General features: G+C 37.6%; 1 protein-coding gene across 8 annotated transcripts in view; it reads left to right on the top strand.

The window, feature by feature from the left end:
* Positions 1-14,449, top strand: part of PEX5L (peroxisomal biogenesis factor 5 like) — a 225,736-nt gene that overhangs the window by 131,149 nt on the left and 80,138 nt on the right. For 6 of the 8 annotated variants that reach the window (XM_004756644.3, XM_004756642.3, XM_045088655.1 and 3 more), the window contains 3 exons: positions 2,840-2,951; positions 12,107-12,301; positions 14,187-14,310. In XM_004756644.3, the coding sequence (XP_004756701.1) occupies positions 2,840-2,951; positions 12,107-12,301; positions 14,187-14,310 (431 nt within the window). The remainder of the gene's footprint in view (positions 1-2,839; positions 2,952-12,106; positions 12,302-14,186; positions 14,311-14,449) is intronic. The other 2 variants (XM_004756646.3, XM_045088656.1) reach the window with 1 other exon arrangement.

Below are 14,449 nucleotides of genomic sequence, written 5' to 3'. Positions count from 1 at the left end.
ATGAATCAGTCACTATTTATTAAACTACAGCTATAAGATACAAAAGTTAACTGGGTAAGATCCCTATGACCTCAAAGGGGTCATTGTCTTAGAGGAGGAAATCAGGTAAAATGGAAGTCTAAGACTGAGTAAAACCTAGGAACATGGAGATACTCTAAGAAGGCCCTCACTGCCTCCTGCTGAAGAAGGTTTCCAGACCTTGTGCCAGTGGAATGGGATCCTGAAAAAGAAGTGAGAATCTGTCACCATTAGAAAGGCTTGAACTGATTTAAATATTGAGAAGAGGAACATAAGAAATGAACATTTTAAATGTAAACAAAGTGAGGAGACAAAGGCCCTAAAAACTAATCAGGTGGATCATTTTAACTCAGATATGATAATCTGATTGATCCAAATTGAAATCACTCTAACTTAATTATTTTAAAAAGTGGAAAAATTTTGACTCACGTTTTATTATTTTTATAACATCAATATACTCTGTACTCAAAGGATGAAATGAGGTAAGTTCATAAAGCATTTTCAAACTGAAGACAGCAATTCTAAGCAAAAGCCAGTAAGTCATATCCCACCACTAAATAAGGAGAGAATAAATGGCATATAGTTTGGAAGCAAAGCTGAAGGGAAATCTTTGGGGGATTCAGCTCAGTTTGCAAGTGTCCTTTATGACCTAAAAGATTTACTTATTCTCAGGTCACCATAGAAAAACCATAGATTTGTTTGAAAATGAGGAGGGGGTCTTGTGAAAAGCTACTCCTATCTATACAAATAAAAATAAAATAGGACTTGGTCTGGCTAAAATAATGATTCTCAAATTCATCCAGCTGAAGACAGAATTCAAAATTGGACTGCTCAAAACAGATATTTTATATCCTCAGCTTCTGCAAAGTCACTGTCCCATTTGGTAGGCATTTATTGATCCCCTATTACATGAAAACATTCTATTTGAAGTTGTGAAAGATAGTATGAGTAAGATGTAGCCTCCGACCTCAGAGCTTATAAGAAACGGGTTCATGATATTTCTTGTTTTATCTTCCATATCTCCATCAAAACCAAAAACTTTCAATTCCCAAATTAGCTTTCCATGCTATCTAAAATCTGGCCCTTCATCTTTTTCACCCCAGAGACCTGCCACCATCCCCCACTCCAACCCCAGCATTTCCCAACAGGCAGACTGTGCTCCACTTTGAAAAACATGGACTCAGAATGTAGTTTGTTATTTTGCTTAAGGAACAGCTCAGTTATGGGAATTGGGCAGACCTGACACTCCCTCAGTCTGGGTGTGACATGTGTTGGGAAACTAGATAGTAGGTGTGGGAAGAGGCAGAGGCCTTATGAGACAAAGGAGAAGCCATGCCTCCGTTCTGGGCGCCTGAGGGACTCCCTAAGCATCCCCCTCTTTGATATTTCTTTCCTCCTGTGCTGAGAAAATCTGAGAATACTACAAGTGCTTCCTCCGGAAAATAAGTTTGAACTTTCATGAAGAGAGAGGCTCTAAAAAAAAAAATCCTATTACCTTTGACAAACAGACCTGCCTAAAAGGACAAGGCCTTTCAATTAAGTGGGCCTTTTCCTTTGCTTTTCCATTTAGATATCTATGTCAACAAGGGCATTTCTAGAAATCTCCTATCAAATTCAGACTATAATTTTTTAGTGTTTACAACTAAATGTATCTGTGGAGATCTAACACCCTGGTCTTCTAAAACTATAGTTAATTTAGGCCCATTTTACACATCTACTCACAGAGCTGTGATTCAGGAATAAATTATTAGTCCCTGTGTTTACAAAAGAATTTAAATATATCCAAAATGAGGAAACAAAATAAGAAAATAAGACTTCATTTTCGTCTCTCAAAATACAGTCTTACAAGTCAGTATTTGAAAATCTAGAGATTTGGGGGCACATCTTTTTCTTAGAACAAGTAGAAAACTAGACAGCTATTCCCCTTTTAAGAAATGCCAATCTAAAAACTCCTGAAAAACTCAGACAGTTAATTTAGGAATTAACCACTTGCATATCATGAGTATATTTATTTCCCTTACCATGGAAACAGAACCTAAGGAAGTCTGGATTCTAAGAGGTGCAAAAGAACTAAAAGTAAATAATTGGCTGCCACTGATCATTAAAGACCGACTAAATATCACACTGAATGATTTCTGGAATTAGGGAACGAGCCAATGGGAAAAGACAACTGAATTGATAGAAATCCATTTTGCATATAGATTTTCAGAAACATATCTAGTGGATACCTATACAGTTAGTATAGGTATTTCCTACTCTCCCCAAATAATGCTTGTCATGAACCACAGAAGCATCCCAAGGAAATGTAAGGAAAGATATGTGCCCATAAATGACTTGAGCTTTTTAAGAGAGAGAGGCAAGGAGAACATTGATCCACACACATAGAGCTCTGTGTGTGCGTACTTAATCACACAACGCGGACTGCCCGCCCTAACCAGAATGTGTCACCTCAGCATCTGAGGCCACGCTTCCGGGTCTCAGTAACATTTTATCCACTTGAAGAGTAGGAACTGTGATTCAAGAAGAGTCATTTTCTACATTTGAAATTCAGAGAATAATTCTAAAACAGTTCTAGGAGGGGAAAAAAAAAAAGGCTTGAGCTTTAAAACTGAAGTTGGCTGCATCGAAAATATGTTGACAATGCTAAAAGGCTCATTCCCCATCCCTTGATATTTTTTTTCTTTCTTGTCCCTCCCTATTTATTTGTTTATTTATTGATTGATAGGCTTGCTATTCTCATTTCGTTGCAAGGCTGCATTGTAATTCATCCTATTCTTCAGTTTAACAAAGCCCTTTGATACCTGTGTTCATTTGTTCTCAGCTGGTGAATGAGCAGCAAGAAAGCAGACCCCTCTTGAGTCCCTCCATCGATGACTTTCTCTGTGAAACCAAATCGGAGGCAATAGCAAGGCCAGTAACGTCCAACACAGCCGGTAATTCTTTCATTTTAACTGATCCTCAAGTAGAGCTCATTTTCACTACATTGAAATGCGTATTTTCTCTCTGTGATGCGTTTTAAGTGGAGAGTGATCTTTGCAACCAAACGAAAGTTGAGGACATACAATATTCCACATAAACTAATACATAGGTTTGTATTCTAGAAGAATCCGCAGTGTAGTTTACCCAACCAACTTTGCGAACAGTAGCACACCACTATCCGTATAAATCATTTCTCTATGCCTACCTACCTCTTTGCATCTCAAGTCACATTACAAGGAGTCTTTCAAACAATAGCATCTATTTCAGAGTAAGGTTTTTCAAAGTTCTGGCTGGAAATACTGTGTATGACCAAAGTCCAGTAAAATTAAAATTTAGGCAGCCCCTTCAAGTGATTGAGATGACAAAATAAAAAGTTTCAGATATTGGAAACATTATAGAGCTAATTTCATTTTTCTGTCACGTAAATGTGTTACTTGTTTCCTCTTATGACAATTTATTTGAACATTCTTCTGGAATTAAACCTACCCAGACAGTGAACTCTCATTTGTATAGGCCCGAGTAAGTATCATCCCACTAGTGAGTGGATGCAGGATGCCACTGGGATGAATCACACCTCCCTTAGTCCCCTCTGCATTTTTCAATTCTCACAGATGCTAGTCAGGGCTCACCCCGAGAGAGCTACGTAAGATCTGACGTAACGCTACTTTTCGCCTTCTATATCAGAGGCCGCCTTTCTGCATTGATTTTATTCAGTCAGAGTTCACATTCAAAGGCAGGTTGTTCAAATAAGGATGAAAAAATAGTGTTCAGAGTCAAAGAACAAAGGCTACGTTGGATTTCAGGAGAGAGTTTAATGGAGAAAGGAGAGAACAATTATGTACTGTCTTCTTCTGTTTCCCCATCGTGTCCTCAGCTTGATATTGCCTGCTGTCTTTTCATTATACTTTTAAGTAAGTGAAGAAAATTGTGGGTGAAGGATTTCCCTTAAATGCTAAAAATTACAACCACAAAAAAATTACAACCCAGCTGTAAAAATTACAACCCAAGATAGAGATACTTAATGCAGGAGGGTAGTCCGGGACCTCTGGGTCAAACTTGGCAACATTAAACCCCATCTGTGCCACTTAGCAGCTCTTCACCTTGGGCAAGTTACTTGACTAAGTCTCTTTCCTCCTCTGCAACAGCAACATCTATATCTCATAGGTTACTTGAGAAGATGAAATGAAGCAATCTATGTAAGCCCTTCCTTAACACCATGTAAGCTCTAACAGATGTTACCATTACTGTTAGATATCAGGTTAGAAAACAGTATACCCAACACTCCCCTTTTCAGATGCATTAACAAAAAAAGCAATCATTTTCTAAATTCAACTATTATTTCGAGAGATCAAGCAAATAAAATTGTATTTGGTACCTTTAAGCAGGAAATTAAATAAGTTCGGATCCTACCAGATCAGATTTATCCTCCCTATCTATGAAACTGAAGCTCACCCCTCCAAAACTAGAGAGCTACCTTTAGAAAAATGCAGATGTCTCTACTTTCAGGAAAATCCATAAGAACTGGATGCACAGAGAAGTTCCTACTGTTCAAAAAAAAAAAAAAAAAAAAGCTGCAAAGCATAGAATTTTCAGATCTTGATTCCAGTACCTTCTGCATTTTCCAACTCCCACTGATGCTAAAACTAAGTCATTTAGGAAGGGCCCACCAGAGAGAGCAACATAATATTTAATTCAAAAGTCACTTTTCACATTGAGTTTTCTAATATACAAAAAAGGCTTGCAAAATATTGAAAGAAAAAACCTCAAAAGAATATGTAATTTCTTATTATTGCAATATGATAGTATTGCCTTCTGTATTCATTTTCTAGGCTTTCATGACAAAATACCAAAAACTGAGTGAATTATACAACAGATATTTATTGTCTTGCAACTCTGGAAGCTAGAAAGCCCAAACAAAGGTGTCAACAGGGCCATTTCTCTGAAGTTGCAGTGCCCAGGAAGAAACTGTCCTAGGCCTCTTACCTAGTTTCTGGTAGTTCCTTGGCTCATGGCATCTTCATATGACATTCTCCCTGTCTGTATGTTTTCCTGTGTGTGTCTGTCTCTGTATCCAGATTTCCCTTTTTCATAAGGACACCAGCCATATTGGATTAGGCGCCTACTCCAATATGACTCTTCTTAACTAATTCTATTTCCAACAGCCCTATTTCCAATAAAGTCACATCCCAAGGTACTAGAGGGTTAAGACTTCAACATAAGAATTTTGGGTGGGAACACCTATCAGTCCACAATACCCTCCAAAGTAGAGGTTCAAGAAAAATGGTATTTTGAGACTGTGTGGTTTCCTTTTCTTGTCCTCATCACTCAGTACAGCTGGGTCAAACAGATTCTTATCCTGAAGGAATACTCTTATTTGATGTGTTTTTTTGTTTTGTTTTGTTTTTTGGGGTTTTTTTTTTTTTTGGTGGGCAGTTAAGCGTCTGACTTTTTTTTTTTCCTTAAAGATTTTATTTATATATTTGGGAGAGAGAGAATGAGAGGGGAGGGGTCAGAGGGAGAAGCAGACTTCCCGCCAAGCAGGGAGCCCAATGTGGGACTCAATCTGGGAACTCTAGGATCATGACCTGAGCCAAAGGCAGTTGCTTAACCAGCTGAGCCACCCAGGTGCCCCTGATGTGTTTTTTAATCTTAAAAGTATATCTCAAGGCAGAAACACTGTATATTTTTAAAACCTAAGAAATATACTTTTCAAAAAATATTACAGAATGTATTATTTGGTATCTCAATATGCAACATTATTATACATCTTTAAAAAAGGAAAAATTTTTATCATACATATACCTTGGAAAGAATTCTAATCTGGTCCAATAATTTTATAGCTAAAGTTTCTGGACAAAAGATACAGTTATCATTTTCTGTCTAAATTTCTAATAAAAATACTAATTTTAGATAAAGCATTGTCATTTTATAGAATAGTATGAAATTACATTGAGAAATCAGGACAGTTATTGAACTTTAAGTGTCTGTTACATTCCTGGTGTTATTTATATCCTTACACTTAAAGAATGGATATTAAATAATCTTGGAGTAAAATATGGAAGAAAACCTGCTTCAAGCTTATACCAAGTCAATCAAGAAGAAATTTGAAGAACTTTGTGTTCTGAGAGGCATTTGTACTTGGCATTTTCTTCTAATGAAAAAATTAAGCTAGTGTGCCACTATCATAACACTTACTTAAATATTTAAGGAATATAGTTCTTATATAAATTAGTTCTGAATACAATATGGATAATATTTATCTCTTCCAAATGTCTCTCAGATGATAAGGTTTTTTCCTCTACTGACTTTAAGAGAACATATCAATCTCCTGTCTCATAGAAGTTCTAAACTATATGCTTTTTCTTAAGTGTTTAATTATCTTTTTTTACTTTCTACTTGTTTCTACTTTAGGATTAACTTTTTGTCATCCCATAGTGATAATATCAAGCAGATCAAATAAGAATGTTTTTAATTTCTTTGCCATTAATCCCCTAAATTATCTTTTAATTCATCTGTGATCTAGATGATAGCTAATTCCATGGCCCTCTCAAACTGTATCCCTAAATGGTATGTAAGCTAAAATCACTGCTAATATCCTGGATTTTAAAATGACAAATAAATACATTGTTTCAGATGCATATATCAAATGCTTGGAATGTAACTAGACAATGGATGTTTTTTAAGATCATGATTACATTACAGAACAAATGCATACTGTAAAATTTGCAATAATAACTTGTTGGTCGGTAATCTCCCCAAAAATCTAACATATGTCAAAGTACAGGAAAGATTCTTTCCTAAAAACCAAGTAAAACAGGAGGTCCTTGATTTGCATTTATCAGTCTGCATGATCTAAAGAATTTTATCCCTCAACTTGAGCCATTAGGTGGATAGTTACCATAGAAGAAACATTTTTCATGGTTTAAAAAATAATAATTTCCCTCCTTGATATGGGGTCTGTATACCTCTGTAAGAGATCCATATATGGACAGGGAGAGCTAACTTAACAGCTAGCTATCATAGCCACTTAATTAAATATTTTAATTGCAAAATTAGTGTAGTATTTACAAAATACATTTTTATGAAGTCCAATTAGCAGTGAAGACAATGGCATGCTTCCTGAGAGACCTTAGAAATTGGGAAGTAGCATGAGATACCTGGTGGTTCTGTCAGTTAAGAGTCTGCCTTCAGCTCAGGTCATGATCCCAGTGTCCTGGGATCAAGCCCCACATCAGGTTCCCTGCTCAGTAAGGAGCCCGCTTCTCCCTCGCCCTCTGTTGCTCCCCATGCTGTGCTCTCTCTCTCTGTCAAATGAATTTAAAAAAATATATATCTTTAAAATCTTAAAAAAAGAATTTGGGAGGTAGCTTTAATAACATAATCCGATAAAATAAGCAAAAATTTGTTGGATTAATAAAGTTCAATGTATCTATTCGACTTCACTGGCAAAATCCTTTCTAAGGGACTTGTCTTTGTAGCCACTATATTAAAGAATACCATGTTTCTAGAATGCCAGCATAGCTTACAAAACAGGACAGAGATTCCATCCGCTCCTTGTGGCACATTCTATTACTGAACCAATCAGGACTGTCCCTTGATCTGTCCTCTCTGACCACTCCATGTAGATTTATTCCTTACAAGAAATTCACTAGAAATCAGAGACTCATTATACCATAGCGGTGCAAATACCATTGCACTTACCATCAAAGCATCAAATCAAAGCTTCATAATCAGTGCTATTTTAATCTAACTGTTTAAACAGCCTCACCTCCCATAGCCCAGGTAATCTAGCATATGTAAATATCTTCACCCACCCCTCCAGGAGCCTTCCAGTTCAATAGGTTATGATCTTCAATCAGATGCCCTTGAGAAAAAGGGAAACAAATACTTACATAGCACCTTACAGCTTCCATCTTCAAAAGTTCCTCCCAATGAAATTAGGTGATTCAAAAAAAAAAAAAAAAGTGTCAGAAATTAGCAACTATTTACATTAAGCCAGACTATCCAAACTGCCAGATGATTTGGAGCTAAACAAAAAAATAATCAAGCCGTATCAATAGAGTCAGCATATTGCCTCCAGTTTCAGATAAATTCTAGTGAGGCGTGGTGACAAACACATGCTTGGGAGTAACAACAGGGCCTGTGTTTGCATCCTGGCATGGGCACTGACATATGAACTGTGTTAGTTTCTTATTGCTGCTGTAACAAATTACTGCAAGTTTAAACGACACAAATTTATTATCCTTCAATTCTGAAAGTTATCAGTCCTAAAATCAAGGTGTCAGCAGAGCCATATTCCTTCTGGAGATTCTAGGGAGAATTTGTCTTCCTGCCTTTTTCAGCTTCTGAGAGTACCTGGAATTCCTTGGTTTATGGCCCCTTCTTCCATCTCCAAAGCCAGCAACACAACATCTTCAAGCCTGTCTCTCCCTCTCTCCCTCTCTCTCTCTCTCTCCCTCTTATACACACACACATACATTTTCACATCCACTGTAAGAGGTGGTTATCTCAATTCAGACACACAGATTACAGAACCCATGTGACTTTCATGTGCCTAAAAGGGTTTTTAAAACTGGATTAAGAAGATCAGCCAAACAAATATCCCCTTCCATGCCAAGATATGCTCCCTTCAAAGCCCATACGGAACAGTGAGACCCTTTATTTCTAAGTCTTAATGAAAGCACATATAAGTGCAACACACACACACACTTGCTGAAATGCAGTTTGTCTCTTCCAGAAAGTAAAAGGCTGTACCCATCCTTCTATGCTTTTGAAATTATAGTCCCTAGGGACTCTCTCAGCTTCAGAGTTTACCATCCAACCTCCAAGCCACCCCCCACTTCATCAACTGGGTAACAAATAGGGTTTTCTGTGTGTGCAAAGCATTTGTTTCGCATTTGCTGGGCAAAGAACAAAGGAACAAAAAGCTCAGAACCAGCACAGAGGTGCCCAGGCCAGTTTGGAGAGGAGAAGAATGTTGCTGAGCCAAGCGTGAATTTGTATTTCACTCTTAGCAATCCATTTGTTCTGAATGGTGAGAAGCAGATATAGAATTAAATTAATATTCACCAGTTATTATTCTGTAACAAATGTACTTCCTATATACGAATAGACAAGTCCTATATAATTTGCTTCTAAAAGAAGTGTAGGAGCAAATGACTAATTCCTAATTGTTTGTACAATTAGTAAAAAGACATATATGGCATTCCAGAGACTATTATCCATTTCCTTCCTTCTATTATAAGGAAATCTTGGTGGGCCTAGAATCTCTGCCAACATAATAGTTGACTGGAAATTTCTGTTTAAATATTCAAAGAATATGAAAAGTGTTATATCCTAGCCTATTTTGGCTTCTTGCCATGCTTAAATTTTAAACACCAAACCACGCAGCTTAGCTCTAAAAACCACTTCTTTCCTCCCACTTTAAGGTACTTGCTGGCCACAAAACACTGCTCATATCTCAGAGCATCTTAGCACTGGAAAGTGGCTCCCCTCTCCTCAGGAAGACTCAGAGGAGATAAGCTGATGCTTTCAGGCCATTTACTTCCGAGCATCCTCTGTAGACCAATATCTTTGTTTCACTCTCTGTTTTATTCCCAGTGGTGTTTCTTCTTTCTGTGAGTGTGTGGATACACTTCTTGCCCAAAATAGAAAAAAAGCAGGGAGAATAGGAGGAGATCAACAAAAAAGAAAGAAAAGCATCACGAATTGGCCACTAAAGAATGGAAATAACGTTTATTGGGTACCTATTGTATGCTTGGCACTTTACACAGTCAATAAACAAATTATATAAGTTAATCTTCCTATCATACCAAAAAGACTTAATCTGCATTTTTTTCCGAGGAGGAAACTGAAACTCAGCAAAATCAAGAAAATTTCTCGGAGTCACACAGCTAAACAGTGACAGAGCCGGGTCTTTCCACTTCACCATTAACATCCACATTCATAATTGAAATCAAAACAAGATTATTGGGAATACAACTTGACAAACCATTCTAAAGATCCTATGGAGTGGTTGACTCACGAGGACTGCGTGGTACTAAAGAAATGCAGGTTGTGAATGCCACTGAGCCCTGATCCAACCTTGAGTGCAGGGGAGAAGCACATAGAAAGAGTGCTGAGATATCAACAAAACTCCACTCCCTACCCAGAGGACAAGCTGAGAGGTCAGAGGGGAGGAATGCCGCAGTCACAGTTGTAGACGGTGCCAGGAAGTGTTAACACCAAGATTTTTCGGACACATTGTTGACTTTTCTAAACTATCAGGGTGAAGAGATCCCAGGCCAGGAAGCCACCAGGCCAGTCCAGAAGCCAGTCTCAGGGTTCTTGAACTGGTAGAGAGGCAGGGCTGGAGGGACCTTCCCTAATTGAAGTTTTCCATTTCTCATGATGAGCTAGCCACACCCTGATGACTTGCACTGTAAGAGAAAGGATAAAAAGTTACAAGGCTTGCCTATTTTCTTCTCATTTACCTACTTGCAGCAAAACAAATTATTTCTGCTTTTATTAGAGTATTTAATGCAATGTAACCAATCTGCTAGGAAGTTAAAGTGTAGCCATTTTATGGTTTGTTACATTGAAATTTAAATTTGCATATTAAGTAGCAAAAACATTAACATGTGTATCTATTCATCAGCTATGGCTTGTAAAATATGTCTCTAATGTGAGCCCAAACAGCAAGCCATTTTCTTATTGAACTGCTTAATTAAATAAAAGATGATTAACAGCACTCCTTTATATCCTGTATACCTTAGTAGTTCAAAATTTAAAACACAAAGACATCAGAAACTTTTTACAAATCTTCCTCATAACTGTTTTGCAAACATACCTCTGAATATGATAGACTATTCTCTGGAAAAAATGTGCTGTAAAATATACCTCTCTATAAACATGGCAGAGCAATAAAGTAACTACTACCTGAATTCATATCCTATTTTATTATTTTAATTTGATTTAAACTTTCATCACTGGTGAGGCTGGTCTAAGTCTTATTTTGTGGGTTTGTACAGTGCCAAAATAAAGGAGAATATGTAGGAAACTGTTTAGTCTAAATGCAAACCATCTTTAGAAATCAATGGTGAGTTAACTTAATTTGATACTTTTTTCACATTTACCTCAATTACATCAATTTCTTTCATTTTTATTATGTTATGTTAGTTAACATACAGTACTTCATTAGTTACATTATTTGTGTACAACACCCAGTGCTCATCACAATACATGCCCTCCTTAATACCCACCAGGCTATCCCATTCCCCCACCCCCTTCCCCTCTGAAACCCTCAGTGTTTTTTTCTCGGAGTCCATAGTCTCTCATGGTTCATCTCCCCCTCTGATTTCCTCCCCTTCATTTTTCCCTTCCTTCTCCTAATGTCCTCCATGCTGTTCCTTGTTTCACATATGGGTGAAGCCATATGATAATTGTCTTTATCTGCTTGACTTATTTCACTTAGCATAATCTCCTCCAGTTCCATCCATGTCTATGCAAATGGTGGATATTCATCCTTTCTGATGGCTGAGTAATATTCCATTATATATATGAACCCCATCTTCTTTACCCATTCAAAATGGGCAGAAGACAAGAACAGACATTTCGCCAAAGAAGACATATGAATGGCTAACAGACATATGAAAAAATGTTCAATATCATCAGCCATCAGGGAAATTCAAATCAAAACCGCATTGAGATACCACCTTACACCAGTTAGAATAGCAAAGATTAAAAAGACAGGAAACAACAAATGTTGGAGAGGATGTGGAGAAAGGAGAACCCTCTTACACTGTTGGTGGGAATGCAAAGTGGTGCAGCCACTTTGGAAAACAGTATGCAGGTTCTTCAAAAAGTTAAAAATAGAGTTACCTTTTGAACCAGCAATTATACTACTGGGCATTCACCCCAAAGAAAAGAAAGGGCACATGCATCCCAATATTCATAGCCACGATTTCCATAATAGCCAAACCATGGAAGGAGCCTTTCAACAGGCAAGTGGGTAATTTGATACTTCTACACTATACCCACAAAATCTTCCTGCACCCAACTGAAACCTATTTTTAAAAAATGACTTCAGAGCAGTGAGTGAGCTTATCTTAACCTTTTCCATCTCTGATAGTATTGACCACAGGCTTGGATCTCCTTGACCTGAGTGAACCTGTCTCTCAAACCCAAACCAAAGGCAAGAAGTTGGAGGCCTCATCAAAAACCTCATCCCTCAAGAAAAAGGCTGATGGATCCGATCTCATCAGTGCAGAAGCTGAGCAGAGAGGCCAGCCTCTCCGAGGCCCAGAGACATCATCTTTAGATTTAGGTAAGGTAATAGCATGTGTCTGCTGTTGCTGGTCCTTGCCTTAATACAACGAAGTTCTACAAATGATATGAAAACTACAGGCAAAGGAGTAAAAAAGCTTAATTCCATGAAGGAGTAGGGGCAACACACACTTCTTTTGTGCTTGAATTAAATAGTATTTGGGGAGCTCAGTCTTGCATAACCGATGTGGATTCATTCATTTATGTATCCATCCTACATATGTTGAATACTTGATAGATGGCAGGTGCCCTGTGAGGCATTGGAGTTACAAGTAAGAATGAGACATGAATCTTGCTTTCTAGGAGCATTTAGTTTGGAGTGGGAAATAGCCAGTCAAGAGATAGAAAAGAGAGAGAGAGAACAGCTTTAACACAAGGTCCAGGAACAGCCAGCCAGAGCATGTAACATGCATGGGGATATATCGAATACAATAATAACAACTACAATTTTTTTAAAGATTTTATTTATTTATTGGATAGCGAGATCACAAGTAGGCAAAGAAGCAGACAGAGAGAGAGGAGGAAGCAGGCTCCCCGCTGAGCAGAGATCCTGATGCTGGCTGATCCCAGCATCCCGGGATCATGACCTGAGCCGAAGGCAGAGGCTTTAACCCCTGAGCCACCCAGGCGCCCCACAGCTACCATTTATTGATGGTTTATCACATCCAGGACTATGCTGCATGATTACATGCATTAGCCCATTAGTTCATTGAAAACTTAGAATTTAAATAATTTTCCCAAGATCTCAGTTAGTATAAGGAAGTCCTGGAATTTGAGCATATTTCTGGTTAATTTCAAAACCATACTTTTATCTACTACTATACATCTTCCTGAGAAAGGAAAGCTTAACTTTATCTCATGGAACCAGTTAAATTATGGTCTCATTTCTCAGGAGTAACAAGAGTGGCAGACAGTTCAGAAAGCCAAGGGCATCCATCATGTCCTCTCTCCTCTGCCATGTCCCTCTCTGAGGCCTGTCTCTTTGGAGGAAAGTTTTCTAACTATCTCCACAACTTCCTCACTACCAATGTGTTCTAGGTTTTCCCAGGTATACAGATGAATAATGAAATATACACACTTATGTAGGGATATATTATTAAATGCATTACATTATAGCACAATAAACTTAAAAATGAAACATTCATTTCTCTGCTTTTGAGAAAATGTCCTGTGAAGAAGTCATAAAAATACTTAAAGAACTTTGGAGGACGCCAACTGCAAATCTTTTTAGAGATGGCCCCCAAAGTTGTTTAAGTGATTTATTTACAGTCACACACCTGTTAATAAGAGCAAACCCAGCCATATTTCTTATCTGTAAGAATTAAACCACTGGGAGAAAATGGTTCTAGCATTCTCTTGGCTTTTCTCCATCACCTCCTTTTTTTCTATTCCCACTATTCATTCCCTCACTTGATGAATAATTAAGCAGTTTTACAAAAGCTGTGAATAGTGTTCCAGTTCCTTCTTACCTTCTTTTAACAATGAGGTTCATCTCTTTAGACAGAATTTCTTTCTAGAAATTTGTCAGACGTGCCTCAAAGCCACCTCCTTAGGTGGAGGCAGCTAGGATAGTATTCCATATGTTTATTCTTATGGGATTCCATGAATTTATACAAAGAATTCAGAATGCACATAGCTCTTGGAATAAATTTGGGAAAACAACTTGATTGTTTAACAAAAGCAAACCAATTTTTCTTACTAAGTCTCATTTCTGTTTAGCTGAGCATGTTTTAGTTTTCATGCAGTCTTAAAAAGTTGGTCTTGGGTTTAGGAGCATCAGTTGAATGAAGTTGACTTGTATAAGACTTCTTAATCTTAATTTCCCTTCTTATCTCTGCACTTTATAATTCACTGTCCCGGTTACCCCTTTCTTATCTCTTTCATAGACATTCAAACACAACTGGAAAAATGGGATGATGTTAAGTTTCACGGAGATCGAAATAGCAAGGGACATCAAATGGCGGAGAGAAAATCATGCTCATCTAGAACTGGATCAAAAGAACTCTTATGGTAAAATATTTTAATAGCTAATGGTCTGTCAGCTCTATGGATATTTCTCCTATGTACTGAAATAGCCAATGAGTTAAGTCAATCCAAATATTTGGTGCCATGTATAACGCTCCATTTATCAATGCTAATTGTGGCTTCC

The sequence above is a fragment of the Mustela putorius genome, unplaced genomic scaffold (assembly GCF_011764305.1).
Source record: "Mustela putorius furo isolate JIRA1106 unplaced genomic scaffold, ASM1176430v1.1 tig00003834_pilon_pilon_pilon, whole genome shotgun sequence".
Lineage (NCBI taxonomy): Eukaryota > Metazoa > Chordata > Mammalia > Carnivora > Mustelidae > Mustela > Mustela putorius.
This window is presented reverse-complemented; position numbering and strand designations above follow the sequence as displayed.